The sequence below is a fragment of the Selaginella moellendorffii genome, unplaced genomic scaffold, assembly GCF_000143415.4.
Source record: "Selaginella moellendorffii unplaced genomic scaffold, v1.0 SELMOscaffold_0, whole genome shotgun sequence".
Lineage (NCBI taxonomy): Eukaryota > Viridiplantae > Streptophyta > Lycopodiopsida > Selaginellales > Selaginellaceae > Selaginella > Selaginella moellendorffii.
Window position 1 is genome coordinate 5,070,661 of NW_003314261.1, and position 14,782 is coordinate 5,085,442.

The 14,782-nt window shown below is 48.5% G+C and overlaps 5 protein-coding genes across 10 annotated transcripts; 1 reads left to right on the forward strand and 4 right to left on the reverse strand.

The window, feature by feature from the left end:
* Positions 1-65: 65 nt before the first annotated feature.
* Positions 66-3,996, forward strand: LOC9642267 (protein ROOT HAIR DEFECTIVE 3). Its single transcript, XM_002960479.2, has 23 exons — positions 66-300; positions 352-502; positions 571-637; positions 687-789; positions 838-908; positions 961-1,024; positions 1,080-1,145; positions 1,201-1,248; positions 1,303-1,365; positions 1,417-1,473; positions 1,521-1,679; positions 1,734-1,802; positions 1,868-1,959; positions 2,012-2,090; positions 2,145-2,316; positions 2,367-2,491; positions 2,541-2,803; positions 2,853-2,949; positions 3,010-3,201; positions 3,254-3,358; positions 3,411-3,505; positions 3,554-3,650; positions 3,708-3,996. Exons 1-23 carry the CDS (start codon positions 289-291, stop codon positions 3,918-3,920), a joined length of 2,460 nt encoding a protein of 819 aa, XP_002960525.2. The 5' UTR covers positions 66-288; the 3' UTR covers positions 3,921-3,996.
* On the reverse strand, positions 3,954-6,755 carry LOC9632539 (pentatricopeptide repeat-containing protein At5g25630). 2 transcript variants are annotated; one of them, XM_024688331.1, is made up of 6 exons: positions 6,430-6,755; positions 6,296-6,360; positions 6,176-6,242; positions 5,990-6,122; positions 5,717-5,937; positions 3,954-5,659 (listed from the first exon to the last, which is right to left on the reverse strand). In XM_024688331.1, the coding sequence occupies exons 3-6, from the start codon at positions 6,235-6,237 to the stop codon at positions 3,994-3,996; spliced, it is 2,082 nt and encodes a 693-aa protein (XP_024544099.1). In that variant the 5' UTR covers positions 6,238-6,242; positions 6,296-6,360; positions 6,430-6,755; the 3' UTR covers positions 3,954-3,993. The 2 variants fall into 2 exon arrangements, with proteins under 2 accessions (XP_024544099.1, XP_024544044.1); XM_024688276.1 differs by having other exon boundaries at positions 6,296-6,369.
* A 701-nt stretch (positions 6,756-7,456) lies between these two features.
* LOC112347919 lies at positions 7,457-8,660 on the reverse strand. The gene is made up of 6 exons (XM_024679665.1): positions 8,539-8,660; positions 8,409-8,484; positions 8,250-8,333; positions 7,921-8,193; positions 7,624-7,866; positions 7,457-7,573 (listed from the first exon to the last, which is right to left on the reverse strand). The coding sequence occupies exons 1-5, from the start codon at positions 8,658-8,660 to the stop codon at positions 7,693-7,695; spliced, it is 729 nt and encodes a 242-aa protein (XP_024535433.1). The 3' UTR covers positions 7,457-7,573; positions 7,624-7,692.
* A 732-nt stretch (positions 8,661-9,392) lies between these two features.
* LOC9642268 (probable ADP-ribosylation factor GTPase-activating protein AGD5) lies at positions 9,393-11,442 on the reverse strand. 3 transcript variants are annotated; one of them, XM_024688546.1, is made up of 10 exons: positions 11,334-11,442; positions 11,203-11,261; positions 11,045-11,135; positions 10,924-10,978; positions 10,761-10,869; positions 10,524-10,701; positions 10,373-10,466; positions 10,158-10,319; positions 9,971-10,029; positions 9,393-9,879 (listed from the first exon to the last, which is right to left on the reverse strand). In XM_024688546.1, exons 1-10 carry the CDS (start codon positions 11,385-11,387, stop codon positions 9,784-9,786), a joined length of 957 nt encoding a protein of 318 aa, XP_024544314.1. In that variant the 5' UTR covers positions 11,388-11,442; the 3' UTR covers positions 9,393-9,783. The 3 variants fall into 3 exon arrangements, with proteins under 3 accessions (XP_024544314.1, XP_024544255.1, XP_002961181.2); XM_024688487.1 differs by having other exon boundaries at positions 10,096-10,319; XM_002961135.2 differs by lacking the exon at positions 9,393-9,879 and having other exon boundaries at positions 9,921-10,029.
* Positions 11,418-13,131, reverse strand: LOC9632540 (FHA domain-containing protein DDL). 3 transcript variants are annotated; one of them, XR_002994063.1, is made up of 10 exons: positions 12,728-13,131; positions 12,607-12,644; positions 12,480-12,549; positions 12,368-12,425; positions 12,218-12,310; positions 11,996-12,155; positions 11,894-11,939; positions 11,771-11,841; positions 11,619-11,707; positions 11,418-11,543 (listed from the first exon to the last, which is right to left on the reverse strand). XR_002994063.1 is itself a non-coding variant. In XM_024688753.1 (9 exons), the coding sequence occupies exons 1-9, from the start codon at positions 13,103-13,105 to the stop codon at positions 11,671-11,673; spliced, it is 948 nt and encodes a 315-aa protein (XP_024544521.1). In that variant the 5' UTR covers positions 13,106-13,131; the 3' UTR covers positions 11,549-11,670. The 3 variants fall into 3 exon arrangements, 2 of the variants coding, with proteins under 2 accessions (XP_024544521.1, XP_024544443.1); XM_024688753.1 differs by lacking the exon at positions 11,418-11,543 and having other exon boundaries at positions 11,549-11,707; positions 12,480-12,546; XM_024688675.1 differs by lacking the exon at positions 11,418-11,543 and having other exon boundaries at positions 11,549-11,707.
* Between the last annotated feature and the right edge of the window lie 1,651 nt (positions 13,132-14,782).

Genomic DNA, 14,782 nt, shown 5'->3' on the forward strand with positions numbered 1-14,782 from the left:
TGGGAGTTTTTTTATTTCCCCACAAATGCCCTACAGTGGGCAACGAAACAGAGCAGTCGCTCTGCCCTATTTCGTGTTCCCGTTCCCTAGCGAGCGCCGATCGTGAGGCGCGTGGCTCCGATCGAAATCGATCCAGTCGCCAGCATTCATCGGCACAGATCGGCGTGCGTCTGATCGCGAGCAGGGTTTTGAGGGGTTTTGTGCGAATCGATCGATCCAGCATTGCCTAGTGCCTTCTAGGGTTCTTGGATCCATTCTCCCAGCATTCTTGCCCGATCCTTCCACAAGATGCATAGCCAGGTTTGTTTCTTTCTTCTTCGATTGTTTCCAATCGTCTGTTGCTCGATTCAGGAGAATGGATTCACGGTGCCCACGATGCAGCTGATTGACGGGAGCGGTAAATTTAACGAGGCTGGATTGGAAGAGTTTGTGAAATCCGTGAGGCTGCCGGAATGTGGGCTATCCTATGCTGTGGTGTCGATTATGGGTCCACAAAGCAGCGGTTGGTGTGTTTAGATCATATCCAAAAAAATCTCTCTCTCTCTCTCTCCTTTCTTTTGATGTGAACAGGGAAGAGCACGCTCTTGAACCATTTGTTTCGTACGAGGTTTCGAGAAATGGATGCTTTCAAGGGAAGGTTGGTGTTTGCTTGTTCTAGGCTTTTTCCTTCCTTATGCTTTGCGTAGGTCTCAGACAACACAAGGAGTGTGGCTTGCCAAGGCCAGCGGTATTGAGCCGTGCACACTGATATTGGATCTTGAAGGCACGGATGGTCGTGAGAGAGGAGAGGTATTGTGTGTTTTTATCTTTATGCATAGCTGACATTCCAAAATGCAGGACGACACTGCTTTTGAAAAGCAGAGCTCTTTGTTTGCGCTAGCTGTTTCGGACGTTGTTTTGATAAACATGTAAGTTGTCGTAGTACTTCGTCTGTTTATGTTCGTCAGTACTTTCGTAAAGGTGGTGTCATGATATTGGTCGAGAGCACGCAGCCAACAAACCTTTGCTGAAGACCGTCTTTCAGGTGATCATCCTTTGAAGCATCGTACTCTCAATTCCTGATTCCTATTTTTTTTCAGGTTATGATGCGGCTCTTCACACCCCGTAAAACAACGCTCTTGTTTGTCATCCGGGACAAAACGAAGGTAGCATCCAGTATGCTGCTAGAAAGTCTATATTCACATCACAATACCCATGCAGACGCCTTTGGAAGTTCTGGAGCCTATTCTCAGAGTGGACGTTGAGAAGGTAGACAGACTTTCTGTGTCAAAAACGTACTGTTATGCTTGCTTTTTGTTGTAGATTTGGTCTAGTGTTGCAAAGCCTGAAAAATACAAGAACACTCCACTTTCTGATTTTTTTCAAGTAAGCATACGGGAAGTACGATATAAACTAGGATTCTTAATATGTTTACAGGTCGAAGTAACGGCATTGGCAAGCTTTGAAGAAAAGGAAGAAGTTTTCAAAGCGCAGGTTACGCATTGCTCTCTCTTGTTTTCTTACCCTCTGTTTTTTTCCAGGTTGAAGAACTACGACAAAGATTTATGCACTCTATAGCCCCTGGTGGGCTTGCAGGTGATCGGACGACAGTAATTCCGGGATCGGGATTTCCTTTAAGTACACATGAAATATGGAAGGTCATCAAGGAAAACAAGGACTTGGATCTTCCCGCGCATAAGGTCCTTTAAGAAACGTCGGTGTTTAATTTTTAATGTCTAAAATTTATATTTCAGGTTATGGTAGCTACCGTGCGCTGCGAAGAAATTGCAAACGAGAAGTTTTTGGCACTTTCAGCTGATGAGGTACGAAGAAATGTTTTTTCATACTGTTTTGAAAAATCTTTTTGAAATACACTCGTTTTTATCAGGAATGGAGGGAGCTCTCTGAGGCTGCAAAGTCCGTTCCAGTTGCGGGATTTGGAAAAAGACTAGATTCATTACTGGATCAGTATGTTAGCTCGTAAGTATGCCCATCTTGCCCCGTTGTATGTAAGTAAATGTTTGTTTTTCAGGTACGATTCAGAAGCAGCATACTTCGATGCACAAGTTCGAGACCATAAAAGAGAATTCTTGATGAATCGAATCTTGGAGGTATTATGGTGCCAGGTTTACTTCTAAAACTGGTTTCATGTTGATTTGATGCAGCTTGTTCAACCGTCCTATCAAGCAGTTCTAGCTCACTATAGAGCGAAAGCGTTAGCAACCTTCAAGCAGGCTGCTGACGCAAGCTCCGCATCGTCGGAAACAGAAGGATTTGCAGCTGCAATAAGAAGATGCAGTAAAGAATGTCTTGACGAGTTTGACCGCGGCTGCGAAGGTAATTTATTGTTTTGGCCAAATTCTTCTCATCTTGACAAAATGTTGCAGATGCAAATGTTAAACTTGCTGGTTGGGATTCTTCAAAGGTCAAGGAAAAGCTTCGTAGAGATGTAGATGCTCACGCATCCAACCTGAAAGCGAAACGGCTTGCGGAAATAGTGGGAAAGTCGGAGGTAACATCGAGGATTTTAATATCTTCAATTAACAGTATAAACTGTACAGCGGCAACTAGAGGACGTTTTGGGGAACTCTGTGTCAACATTACTAGATGCGGCATCATCAGATACTTGGCCGTCGCTGAGAACTTTGGTGGCTCATGAAACTAATTTGGCTAAAGACGCTTTACTGCAAGCTGTCTCGGGCTTTGAGCTAGATGCAGCGGAATTAAGGAGGATCGAAGAGGACTTTGTAGCTTTTGGGCGAAATGTGGTTGAGAAAAGAGCCAGAGAAGAAGCAAGTCAAGCTTTAATTCGCATGAAGGATAGGTACCGCCTTTCTAACTTTCTCTGTCGGTCTTATATGTTTGGATTACAGATTCAACACAGTTTTTAGCCACGATGAGGACTTGATGCCAAGGGTATGGACCGGTGAAGAAGACGTGAGAATGATCACGAAAGACGCTCGTTTATCGGTAATCGTTTTATGTACGTTTCATCAACCACAGCACTAACAAACAAGTATATGATGGCAGGCTATTAAGCTTCTTTCTGTGCTATCTGTGATACGCTTGGAAGAAGATGCTTCTGATAACGTCGAGGAAACACTGACTGGGTTGCTCGGAGAAATTCCAGAACGCTTGCAATCTCCAGCTAATGCAACTGCAGTGGACAGGTCCTTGGCAACGTCAGCTTCCAGCGCGTTGGCTGCAAGTACCTGGGATGGAGTAAGCTGGGAGATCAAAAGCCTTTCTTCTAACTGCGAGATTACCTTTGCAGGTTCCATCGGAGAAAATGTTGTTGAGTCCAATAGATTGTCGAAATCTATGGAGACAGTTCAAAGCTGAGACTGAGTACACTGTCAGTCAAGCTCTAGCTGCACAGGTTGGTATTCTCAACCTTCATGATTCATTTTTTCTTTCTTATATTTTCGCAGGAGGCAAACAAGCGCGGTGCTTCCTGGCTACCTCCACCCTGGGCGATTGTCGCCATGGTGGTTCTCGGATTCAACGAGTTCATGGCTTTACTAAGGTGATACATGGTCGCGTCATATATCTTTACTGAGATGTCTATACCCAGGAATCCTATCTACTTGGCAGTTGTCTTCGTTCTCTACTTGGTGGGTAAGGCCGTGTGGGTGCAACTCGACATTGGCCGTGAGTTCCAAAATGGAATGGTAAGTATTTTCCTTGTCTTCTAGATAGCCGAGTTCTCACGCTCGACGTTCTCTCAGCTATCCGGGATGATCTCGATCTCCACAAAGCTGCTCCCAACGTTCATGAACATAATGAAGCGCCTGGTGGAAGAGGGCCAGCAAGCAACCACGGGAAGCAGCGGCGTCTACCGTGAGGTCCCAATGGAAGAATTTCCATCCAGCAGCGATAGCTCGTCCTCGGAGAGCAGCAAAGCGCGACGAAGGCAGCAAGGTTTGTCCAAGCAGCATTGATTCTTACGTTTCGGTTTTGTTACTTGGCGAGTGTGTATAAATTGGATGATATATAGATGGATTTTTTTTATGATCAACACCGGATTGTTACCAAGAAGCGAGTGTCAAACACTTTCCTCCTCGTCGCGTCCACGACGCTGGCTGGAATGTATCTCCTCGCCAGGAGGTGATTGACGGCCACCATGGAGCACGCGACTTGGGGCCGGCTAGTTCTACTCCGGAGCTCCAGCATGAGCTGGGAAGACGAAGACGACGTAGAAGAAGTTGACGAAGGTGGCGATGGCGAAGCATCCATGGAAGACGAAGACGATGGCGATGGCGATGGCGATGAACTAGCCAGGGGGAGTAACTGGCGAGAGCTCTGGCTGGAAGGAGAGAGCTGGCGACGACGATCCGACGCTAGAATCCTGTCGGTCTCGAATGGAAATCCCAAGGCACTCCACGCGCTAGCGATCATGTCCAGGCACTTGGAGTCGACTGGAAGCCCCGCGGCGGCCATGGCGGCGACCATCTCCTCGGCCTCGCGGGGCTGACGGGCCTCGCAGAATCCCCACACCAGCGTCTGGACGGTGTTGAGATTGGGAGCCTCGCCTCTCTCGAGCATGAGCTCCAGCACTCGCAGCGCGTCGTCCATCCGGCCCATGCTACACCAGCCGCTGATGATAGTCGTGTACACCACCACGTTTGGAGCCACGCCGTGGAGGCTCATGTCCTGGAGCAGCGACTCGGCCTCGTGTGTTCTTCCGGATCGGACGTACCCCTTGGCCAGGATCGCAAACGCTCGCACGTCCGGCTTGACGCGATCCTGCTGCATCTCGAGCAGTATCGTCTGCGCCTTGTCCGCCACCCCGGCCGAGCTCCACCAGTTCATGATCGTGCTGTAGGTGGTCACGTCCGGCCTCACGCCGTTGGCCGCCATAAGATCCAGCACCATCTCGAGCTTTAGCTGCTGGTCGTTCTCTTGGCTCTGGAAGTCCTGCTGCTGCTGGGAGCTTTGCTGCTCCACGTAGCCTTTGAGCAGAGTGTTGAAAGCCACCACGTCTGGATGGAGGCCCTCGAACTTGAGGCGCGAGAGGAGCTGGAGGCCGCGCTCGGGCATGCCGTTTTGGCAGTAGCAGCTGATCAGGATGGCGTAAGTCCGCAGGTTGGGCTTCAGCCGCGCGTTCTTCATGTCGGCGATGAGGTCCTCCAGCTCCGCCACCCTGCCGGCGGCCGCGTAGGCCTTGGCGAGCGTGTTGTAAGTCACGGCGTCCGGTTGCATTCCAGCCGACTTGATCATCGCCACCACCCTCCACGCCTCCTCCAGCCGCCCCTCCCGGCACCACGCATTGAGCAGCGTGTTCATGGTTCGCAAGTTTGGCCTCGCGACCGGCTCAAGCCCGTCCTCGCTGCTCGGAGAGTTCCTCGTCTTGTTGAGGAGGTGGAGCACTAGCTGCTGCGCCTGTTCTGCCTGTCCTGCTACTCCGTAGCCTTTGATCAGAGTGTTGTAAGTGGAAGTGGTGGGACGGCAGTTTTTCTGTCTCATCTCTTGCACCACTCTCATGGCCTCCTCCATCTGCCCTTCGTTGCACCACCCGTTGATCACCGTGTTGAAGCACACGCTGTCGGGTGCTAGACCGTCCTCCTCTTCCATCTGTTTGAGAAGCTGCTGTGCCTCGCTCATCTTTTTCTCCGCCACCACCTCGGCTATGGCCACCGTGTAGCACTCGACGCTCGGCCGGTGGCCCTGCCTCTTTAGCCTGCGGAGATAAGTTCATTAGAGAGCTGAGAAATGTGGCAAATCAACTCTGTCCTACCGTTCAAACATCGCTCCTGCAGCCTTTTTCTTTACCTTGGCCTTCTGTTGCTTACCTCCGTTCGCGTAGTAAATCTTCATCAGCTTCGTTGCCTGCCGGACTGCCGAGCACTCCTTGCCTCCAAAGCAATCCTTGCACTGCTTGCCCTCCGAGCACATTCGGGCATTGTGCCACTGGCTGCCGCATTTCTCACAGCTGCTGGCGGTGCCACGAGAAAGCGTCTGTCCTGTCCTCTTGGATGATTAAGTCGTCCACTGGAATCAAACTACATACCAGGCTCTGCAACAATTTGCTCCACTTTGGAGATATCTCTTCGTGAGCCACGAGCGAGGCGTTGGCATCTACGACCGCCATCGCTACCTTCCTCTTGCTCCTCCCAACCAAAACATTGTTAAACAAAAGTTCCCTGCCAGAAAAACTCTCAAGTTAATTCAAAACCGTGAGCTCCGACGTTACAACCTTATACTGGATCCAGGAAATAAAAGAATGTGTTCTCGCTGGCTTTCGCGAAAAAAATTCATGACACCTGAGAGAAAAAGGATCATCACACAGAATCCAGAAAGAAAAACACTTCCATACCTCAATGGACATAAGCCACACAGGCTTGATAACATTATAGCTCTGTACTCGAGCATGGATTATCGCTGGAAACTCTACCATTCGAATGAGCTACCTCTTTTCTAGCGCTCAATGGAATGAAATTCATCGCTTACCTTGTCAAGCCGAGCTCCCTCTGGAATGACAATCTAGTGTCTTCGTCGCGCCCCAGCCAAGCATCGCGCTATCGACCGCCCTAAAGAAATACTATCGTTCTCATAAACCCTAAATTCAAAAGCGTTTACCGCCAAAGCAAACACTAAATCAAGGTGGTGACGTGGCGCCCGTGGAGTCACTCTTTTGCTCGTTGTCGGTTGCCGCTAAGTTACTTGCGTATGTGGCCCCTTGCGCATCGTAAGAAAGAAAGAATTTTCTTTGCTACTTTTTCGTGGCTCCAAACACGATTAAAGTCAAGAGCTTCCATCAATCTTCTTTGCTCAAACTTTGACAGGCTCTGATGATCGAGGACTGTTGGAAGTCACTTCTGCAAAAAACACACGGTTGCATCGGTTTAAGAAGAACAAATCCTGGAAAACAAAAAGATCACACCTTTCTCAAAAGGAGCTGATGCCACTGCTCGAAGATACGAGATAAGCTCTGCCTGTGCTTGGATCTCCAGCTCCTGCAGAACGAGTTGATGTAAATCTCTTAGAAAATGCTTGCAACGCTGACCTGTTGGTGGCACTTTTTCTTGAGATCACTGAACGCGGCTGCTAGTTTGTGTTCCTTGTGAAGTAAATCGAGCTGGATTGGACCACCGACTTTGGATCCAAGTTGGACAGGTCCAGTTATCTGCAAGCTCAGTAAAATGTTAACCCCTTAGCAGTGCATTCGAAAAAAGTTCGGCACCTGTCGATATGATTCTACTTCGAGCCGTAATGCAGTTATCAATCTGTCATCGTTTTCACTCTTTCTGACAAGCACGGCCATCTTCTCTTTAGCAGACCGGATCTGGAAGACGTTTTAAAGGACGGGTGAGAAAGGTTAGAAGCACGGTAGTAACTGAACCTCGTTTTCGAGATAGTTCCTCCTTGCTATCATGCCTTCCAGCTTCCGTTGTTGACACGCTAAATCTTCTCTCAGTGCCTGGGGTATTTTAAACCAGTCAAGACAGACGAAGATTATATACATTACCAAAAATTCGATTGCCAGCTTCTCAAACTCTTTCCTGCGCGCAGCATGGAAAGCTTCAATTTGAAAACGCTGAAACTCTTCGGACTCCGACCGGTGCAGCTTTGCTTTTAGCTCGCGCACTTTGTCCTGATGAAAGAGGTAAGATTAGCGCACAGCCATGTCAATTTCTGATTTACCTTGAGAAGAGAAATCTGCTGACTTCGGCCTTTCCATTCACCGCCTTCTTCCAAAACCTTGTTCAACACTTAACACCAAAGAGCATCTTCAGGATCGAAGAGATCATACCGATGTGCAAGTGCAAAGACCTTTGCTACAGGTATGTGTTCGCCAACTTCACGTTGCAGCGCGTAGCGAAGCTTAGAAACCTCCATTGTGAGGCCTGTGTGTACAGATTGGGCCTCGGCAAGCTTGAGGGCAACCTGAAAGAAAAAGTGACAATTAGAAACTAAAAAAAACAGTGCAAAGCTACACACCTGATCGAATTTTTCCTTCCACGGTTCCTCAGGTGTTGCAATCTCGGCTTTGGCTTCTTGTATTGATTCCTCTACAGTCCCTTGTTGTTCTCCCTGTTGTCCTTTCGGTTGCTCTGATTTCTTTTGTTCGTCTTGTTGTTGTGCGTTCTTAACACCATCTGCCGGATTGGTTTGCTGAGACACTTCTGGATTTGTTTGTTCGGGAACTTCTGCATTGGTTTTCTGGAGAGTTTCAGCATTGCATTTGTAGAGTTTGTTCCTTCTTTTCAAGACCTGAACAGGACAGATAGAAAAGGTATCTAAAGAACAGGCACAAAACAAGACAATACCTCTTGCTGCAGTTGCCCGACTTGAAACTTAAGCTTGGACGAGGAATTTCTCTCTCGCTCATATGCCAGGTTAAGCTCCCGATTCTGCATTAGCACTCCCTTTTAATTGGAAGAAAGCGCAGACGAGCTTGAAGAAGCGAGAGTTAGAAAAAAATCCACCTTCTTGAAGAGCTCCAAAATCTTGGCGTCCCGAAGGCTGTGGCCCTCTCCATCCACCAACGCCTCCAACAGATGCCTGGAAACCCAGTGTAACCACGCGCGACAGACTTACATTCCCGATTTCACTCACTTTAGATGGAAGATGTCGCGCTCTTGCGCTTCAATCTGCTTCCGCAGAGCGATCTTGGGATCCTCCTTCACTTCCTCTGGCGGCGGCGGCGGGGGCTCCTCGCCCTTGGGCTTGGGCGCCATGAAGAACAAAGTAACGAACTAGCCCTAACATTCAAAAGTATACACGTGTCAACTGTCTTCTTCAAGACACGTGGAGGTAGTATTCGCCGCCACGTAATTTAATGTCAGCCGCACGTCATCAACGGCCAGGATAAAGCCATTTGGCACGGTGCTATTTGGCGCTATAACCTTCTTCCTCCTCTTTCTCCTCTGCTTATAGTTCGCGACTTCTTCTTGTCGATCCGGATAGAACAATCTACCGATCACGCTCCAAGCTCTGGGTAAATCCTTTCTCGCTCGGCTACAATGCCTTCATCGGCGTCCCAATCGCCATCACCGACGCTGCCGCTCTTGCTCTTGCTCCTGGTGCTCTTCATGGCAGTGGGTCCTTGGTTCATGAGCAGCCAGCCGGCGGTGGACGAGGCTATGACCAGAATGAGGCGATCCAACGGGCGGGCGATGTTCCCCGCGGAGGTGCTCATCCTCATCCCCGCGATCATCCTCATCCTCTTCCAGTTCTACGGCGCGTACGAGAATTCCCTCCGAGTCACACACTGGCGATTGCCCGAATTCAAGATGAGCGATTCCTTCGTGGCGCTCGCGGGCTTCCTCGTCGTGGCAATTGCGCTCTCGTGGATGCGCTCCAGCGTCAAGGAGATGCTCTAGAGAGCACGGGTACGGACACTCTTTTTTTTTCCTCTCTAGTGCTTTGATCCGCTTTAGTCAGTATCACTAGGCCTACAAAGTCGAAGATGCGCTGTACAAAAGCTCTTACTTTCTCCACAGGGGTAGACATGTTTGGAATAGTTATCCTGCCAGGAAAAAACCGTAGAAATGTGTACACGAAATGTGCTGTAAAAGAAAGAAAGAAAGAAAGAAAAAAAAGAAAAACGAAAGCCTTCCACTGGTGGGAGATTTAGACAAGAGAATCGAATCACTCGACTTTGCAAACTTTTAAAAGAAAAAGCGAGATGTCCTCTGTGAGACTAATCCTCTCAAACTTGTAAACTTCTGGCAAGAGAAAGAGGAAGAGCTTGGGAGTGTAGAGCAGCGACAACTTAGCTGAGCTTATTGCCAAGACAATTCTTCCGCCGAGAGTGACTCGGGCGACTTGGATCCCAGTTGAGTCACGAGGCCGGATCTTTCAGCGCGTGCTCCAGATGGTGCTTGAGCGGGGACCGGACCGGAGGTGGCCCCGTATGTGGCTCGATTGTGTGGACGCTCCGGGCTGCCGACAGCACTGCGCGATGATCCAGGCAAACAGGAAAACAAAAAAAACAATGGTGAAAACCACGAGCTGGATAAACTTATCGCGAGAGAGCAAACAGTACTTTGTAGCCCCTCGAGGGAAGCTTGTCAAATTCGGCGACTGTGGAACGGACGCTCCGGTCTGCGACAACAACAACAACATATTTGAATCTGTAAGCTTTCGGGACAGCCACTTTTGATCGATTACCTGTTGAAAAGAGTAAAACTTAGATAAGGTATGTGTGCGCTTAGTGCTGTTTAGTTGATCACCTTGTAACACTGGAGAAACGCGAGGCGTGATCGACGAGGACAAGTTTGAAAGCGCACTTACATTCTTGAACATGTTCGTGATGCTTCGCCTCGCGTCAGTTTGATGCTTGCCTTCGGCAGTGGGACCGATGCTGACTTGAGGTAATGGAGAGGTATCGGCCGCTACAAATGAAAAGTAGAGACTTAGCGACACGAGAAAACGAAAAGGAGCCTACTTTGAAAGACAGCCCAATCCTGGGACTCCCTGTGAGAGGTCGTGTTGAACGGTGATTCTTTTGGTGGTGGAGCAGTCACTGTTGCTGGTGGAGGCTGGAAAAAAAAAGAAGAAGAAAAAGTTGGCTTGGCATGGCACAAAGGAATTCTTACAGCAAATCTTGGAGGACTTGATGCAGAAGCCACAATATGCTGCGGACCAGCGATTTGCGGATTTTGATTTGGACTCCCGCCTCTAGGAGCAGCTCCCAAGCTTTCGATGGTTTCGTTTGAAACAGCGGCCGGTTGGGGCTGAGGAACACCTTTCGCTGCAAAACGCTTCTCATCGTACCTGCATCCACACAAAAGTTTTGCTCGCCGAGTGGCAAGGATATGTGAGTACCGACGTACTTGGCACGCGCAAATGCTTCTAGTCCTGCTCGATCGTTTTCTTGAGGGCGCTTGAAATTTTGTGGCAACTCTGATTCCCAGTACTTGTTCGCTCTTACATTCCCCATATCTGATCATCAAAATTGCAATTTTTTTGCAGTCGAGCAAAAAAAACAAGCTCTACCGTGCATGAACTTGACTTGTTCCGGCAGCCATGTATCAAGAGTAGTCGATCGCACCTGGAATATGAACGATTACATAGCTCAACTACAAGGTTTAAGAAAGAAAAGAGATAAAGGTGTCACCTTGGAAATGTGAACTCCCAGACCCCGATGAATTCCAGAGCATTGAATACAGATAAAAATTCCAAGGTTGATGCTCGCCCACCTCGGGCTCCTACAATGCCATTTTGTCAAATCGGATCACACAAGCGAGCAAAAAGAATGTATTTTTTCCTACTCACTTGCTTCGACAATCAGCACATTCCCTGTTATCTGGCAATTTCATCAAAGCCTCCAAGATCTGAGTAAAAGAAAAAAAGAAAGCAAACGAAAAAGCAATGGATCCAGCGATTGGAAGGAAGAATTTTAGTACCTTCTTGTGCTTCTCGTTTTGCTCCTTGCTGACCGTCACTTTGTCATTGGACATGGCTTCTCGCTGCTCTCTTTTTTTCTCATGGAAAGAGAAAAAATGGGGGAGATGAATAAGAATGGAGACCTAAATTGAGGTGGCCGCAGGATTCGAACGCGGGCATCAACACCTGGCGGTCCGATCGAACGCTCACCACAGCCGTTGGATGGAATCCTATGGGAGAAAAAAAGGAAAACAATTCAATGGACATCGTGCTGAAACACGATTTCGCGAAGTGAAACAGCTTACATTGCTTCTCTTCTTCGCGAAGATGTTAGAAAATTTGGCCTAGAGACGTAATCTATGCTGAGTTTTCGTGAAGAAGAACGTACTCGCGGCTGGAAAGACGAGGAAAAACGATTAAAAACGAGTTCTAGATGATGAAACAAACCCAAACCAACCTGCTGTTGCCAAACTTGAGAGTGTCCTTCTCAAAAAGTTCGTAGTAACGTTGAGGCTCGACCGCTTCTCCCTGCGAAAGCAAGTCAGGGACAGTTTGAAACGAAACAATGGCTTCGACTTACATTCAAGAAGGTTTTGTTGGTACTTCCCAGATCCATGACGTAGGGCCTGGAACGATGAAGGGAAATGAGAAAGATGTAGCGCTAGCCTCGAGATTTCGTTACCTGATCTTTTTCGACATAAGTCCATCCACTTCTTTCTCGATGAGCCTGTACTGGATGACCGCGTGCTGCTTGCTGCAAGAGGGATGATCGATCGGAATGTCTGCAACCTTCCTTTCTCGTCCAAACAGATAGCAACTCTGCCGATGTATGAAAAGCGGGTCTGCTCGGGAAGATCACTCAGATCATTCACATGAAAATCGAGAACAAATACAAAAGCTTTACCTTCCAAAGGCGCTCCGTCTTTGAAAACGTAGAGCCTCCATCGGACACTGGGCTGGCGAGCCTCGGGAGGCTCCGTAAACTGCAACGCAATACCTGTTGGAAACTAGATATCAGAAAGCAGAAACAAAGGAAAAACAAAGGAGATCTTACCACTGACTTTGTTGGTCTCAGCTGCGAGCTTCCCAGTGTACTCAAACGAGGCCTTCTCCTGCATTGAAACAAGGATGAAGCATCGCAGCGCAGCTCTTTGGATCTGTCCTACCTTTGCTTGTTCCTTGGCCTCCAAAGCAGCTTCTGCTTGCTCCATGAGCGCTATACTATCGTCCTTGCTCCTACAATCCAAGCACGGTAAAGAACCAAAAGAAACAAGAGAAAACTCAAAGCCATACCTGCGAGGGATCTCTTTAGCTTCATCCCCATCTCTATCCTACACGCACAAAACACCCAGTAAGCATTCGAAGCATTCGCAAGATCGAAAGAGAATAAGGCCCGATAGAAATCACCAGACACCTCGTTCTCAATGTCCCCCGGCTCCACTTTGACACGCTTGCTACTCAAATCCTCCATCGCCGCTTCATCTCCACGCTCCCTTTTAAACACATTCTCTACACTCCTGGGCTCCTTTGCTTCATCCTTGACTCTAGTTCTCGTTTCCCATTTCTCTCGCTCTTCCCTGTCACTAGACCTCTCTCTCCCCCCACGCCTAGCTCCATCCCTGCCATCGTCCTCGCTCCTACGTCTCACAGCAGCCTCATCCCTGTCCGAATCCCTTGCTCTTCCACGCCCGTCACGCTCGCCATCGCTGTTCCGGCTGCGCCCATGCTCCCTACCTCGGCGATGGGCGTCCCCTTCGCTCCGCCGCGACCGCTGTACTCTTGGACTCGCCATGCTCTATCTTGCCCTAAAATAACGCATCTTCGAGCATATTCGTAGATAGAGTAGATTTTCTTTTTAGGGCTTGCAGTGGTTATAAATTTGCGTCCAATAGACTCCCTGTAGGCCTTGGTGCCGGATAAAGAGATCTTAAAGAATCCCATCGCACTGTTTCAGTGTCCTATGTGGAATCTAAACAATCCCTTTTACAGGTCTTGCCTGCATCTTACGTTTCCAGCAAGGCATCTACGTTTCCAGCAAAGCATTTAGGCATATATATATACAAGAAATCGTGCCTGATCAATTGCATCGTTTTTGTTGGAGCGTAGGCTGATGGTGCCAGCAGAGAACGCGCGTGATGGTAGTGCTGGTGGTGGTGGTAGCGCTCAGTCTGGCGGCGGCGATGGTGGTGGTGGTGGCGCTCCCACCGCCGCCTCCTTGTCGAATAGCGTTGCGACGAAACAAGCCCCAAAGATACTGCCCTCCACGCATGTTGAAGCACGTAAGTGATGCTTTCAGGACTATGTGTATACATTACCTTTGCTCCTTCAGATCAATTTCGACCGATTCTCATGGATAGCAGCCCTGAAGACAAATTGACGGACCTGATCAATAACAAAGACTGGGATGGTCATACTGTCTATGATAGGCAGAAAGGTACCTTCACAACTGCACTATATCTCGCCGCGGAGGCTGAGAACACTTCTGCAATATCCTGGCTGCTCGAATGGTCTCCGACTAAGGTAAAAGACATCTTAGAAGCAGATTCATCCAATTATGGTAGCACGGCTCTGCATGGAGCTGCCACTATTGAGGACCCAGACATTGTTTCAATACTGCTTAAGGAGCTGAGTGATCCAGAGCAAGTTAATGTCGTTGATAAAAATGGCAATACTCCCTTGCACACCGCTGTGAAACGACAGAACGTGGAAGTGATAAAACCGCTCTTAGACGCAAGTGCAGATCCATGCCAAAAGAATATCAAGGGGGAGGCGCCGTTACACATTGCAGTCAAAAAAGGTGGCAACCTTGAAGTTCTGGAGGTGTTGCTCGAGAAGGTAGACGAAAACAAGGTGGACACCCCTGACTTGGAGAAGGGCCAGACTCCTCTGCACCTTGCAGTCAAACATGGCAACCAGCAGGACATGATTGTTCGGTTGATTGCCAGAGGTGCTGATCCGTGCCGAAAAGACAAGGAGGGAGCGTCTCCATTGCAGCTTGCGGCGTTACAATGGAATGACTCGGTTTTTCAACTGCTACTGCACACAGCCTTGAAGCCACGATTCCAAAAGGCTTGCTCAGTGGAAGATATTACGAGTAAGTCGTAGAGAGTAAGTCCTTCTAACATCTGAAATTTTTGGGCAGATGCATTAGAGGAGCTGCGGAACAAAGAAGATGGAGCTTTTAGCGACAAACTGAAAGCTCTAAATTATGGTTGGAACATCCACAGTGTTTATGCTGACAAGACCGCACTACACCTTGCAAGTGAAGTTGGAAATGTAAGTCTGGTGAAAGCGCTGCTGAACCTCCATGAAAAAAGCAAGATTGACTTACGGAAGCAAGACAAACTCGGCAACACTGCTCTTCATTTCGTTGCTGTTGGCCAAGCGGAAGTCGAAATCGTCACAGCATTACTGGAAGCAGGTGCGGACATTAACAAAAAGAATAAGCTTGGGCACACTCCTTTGCATT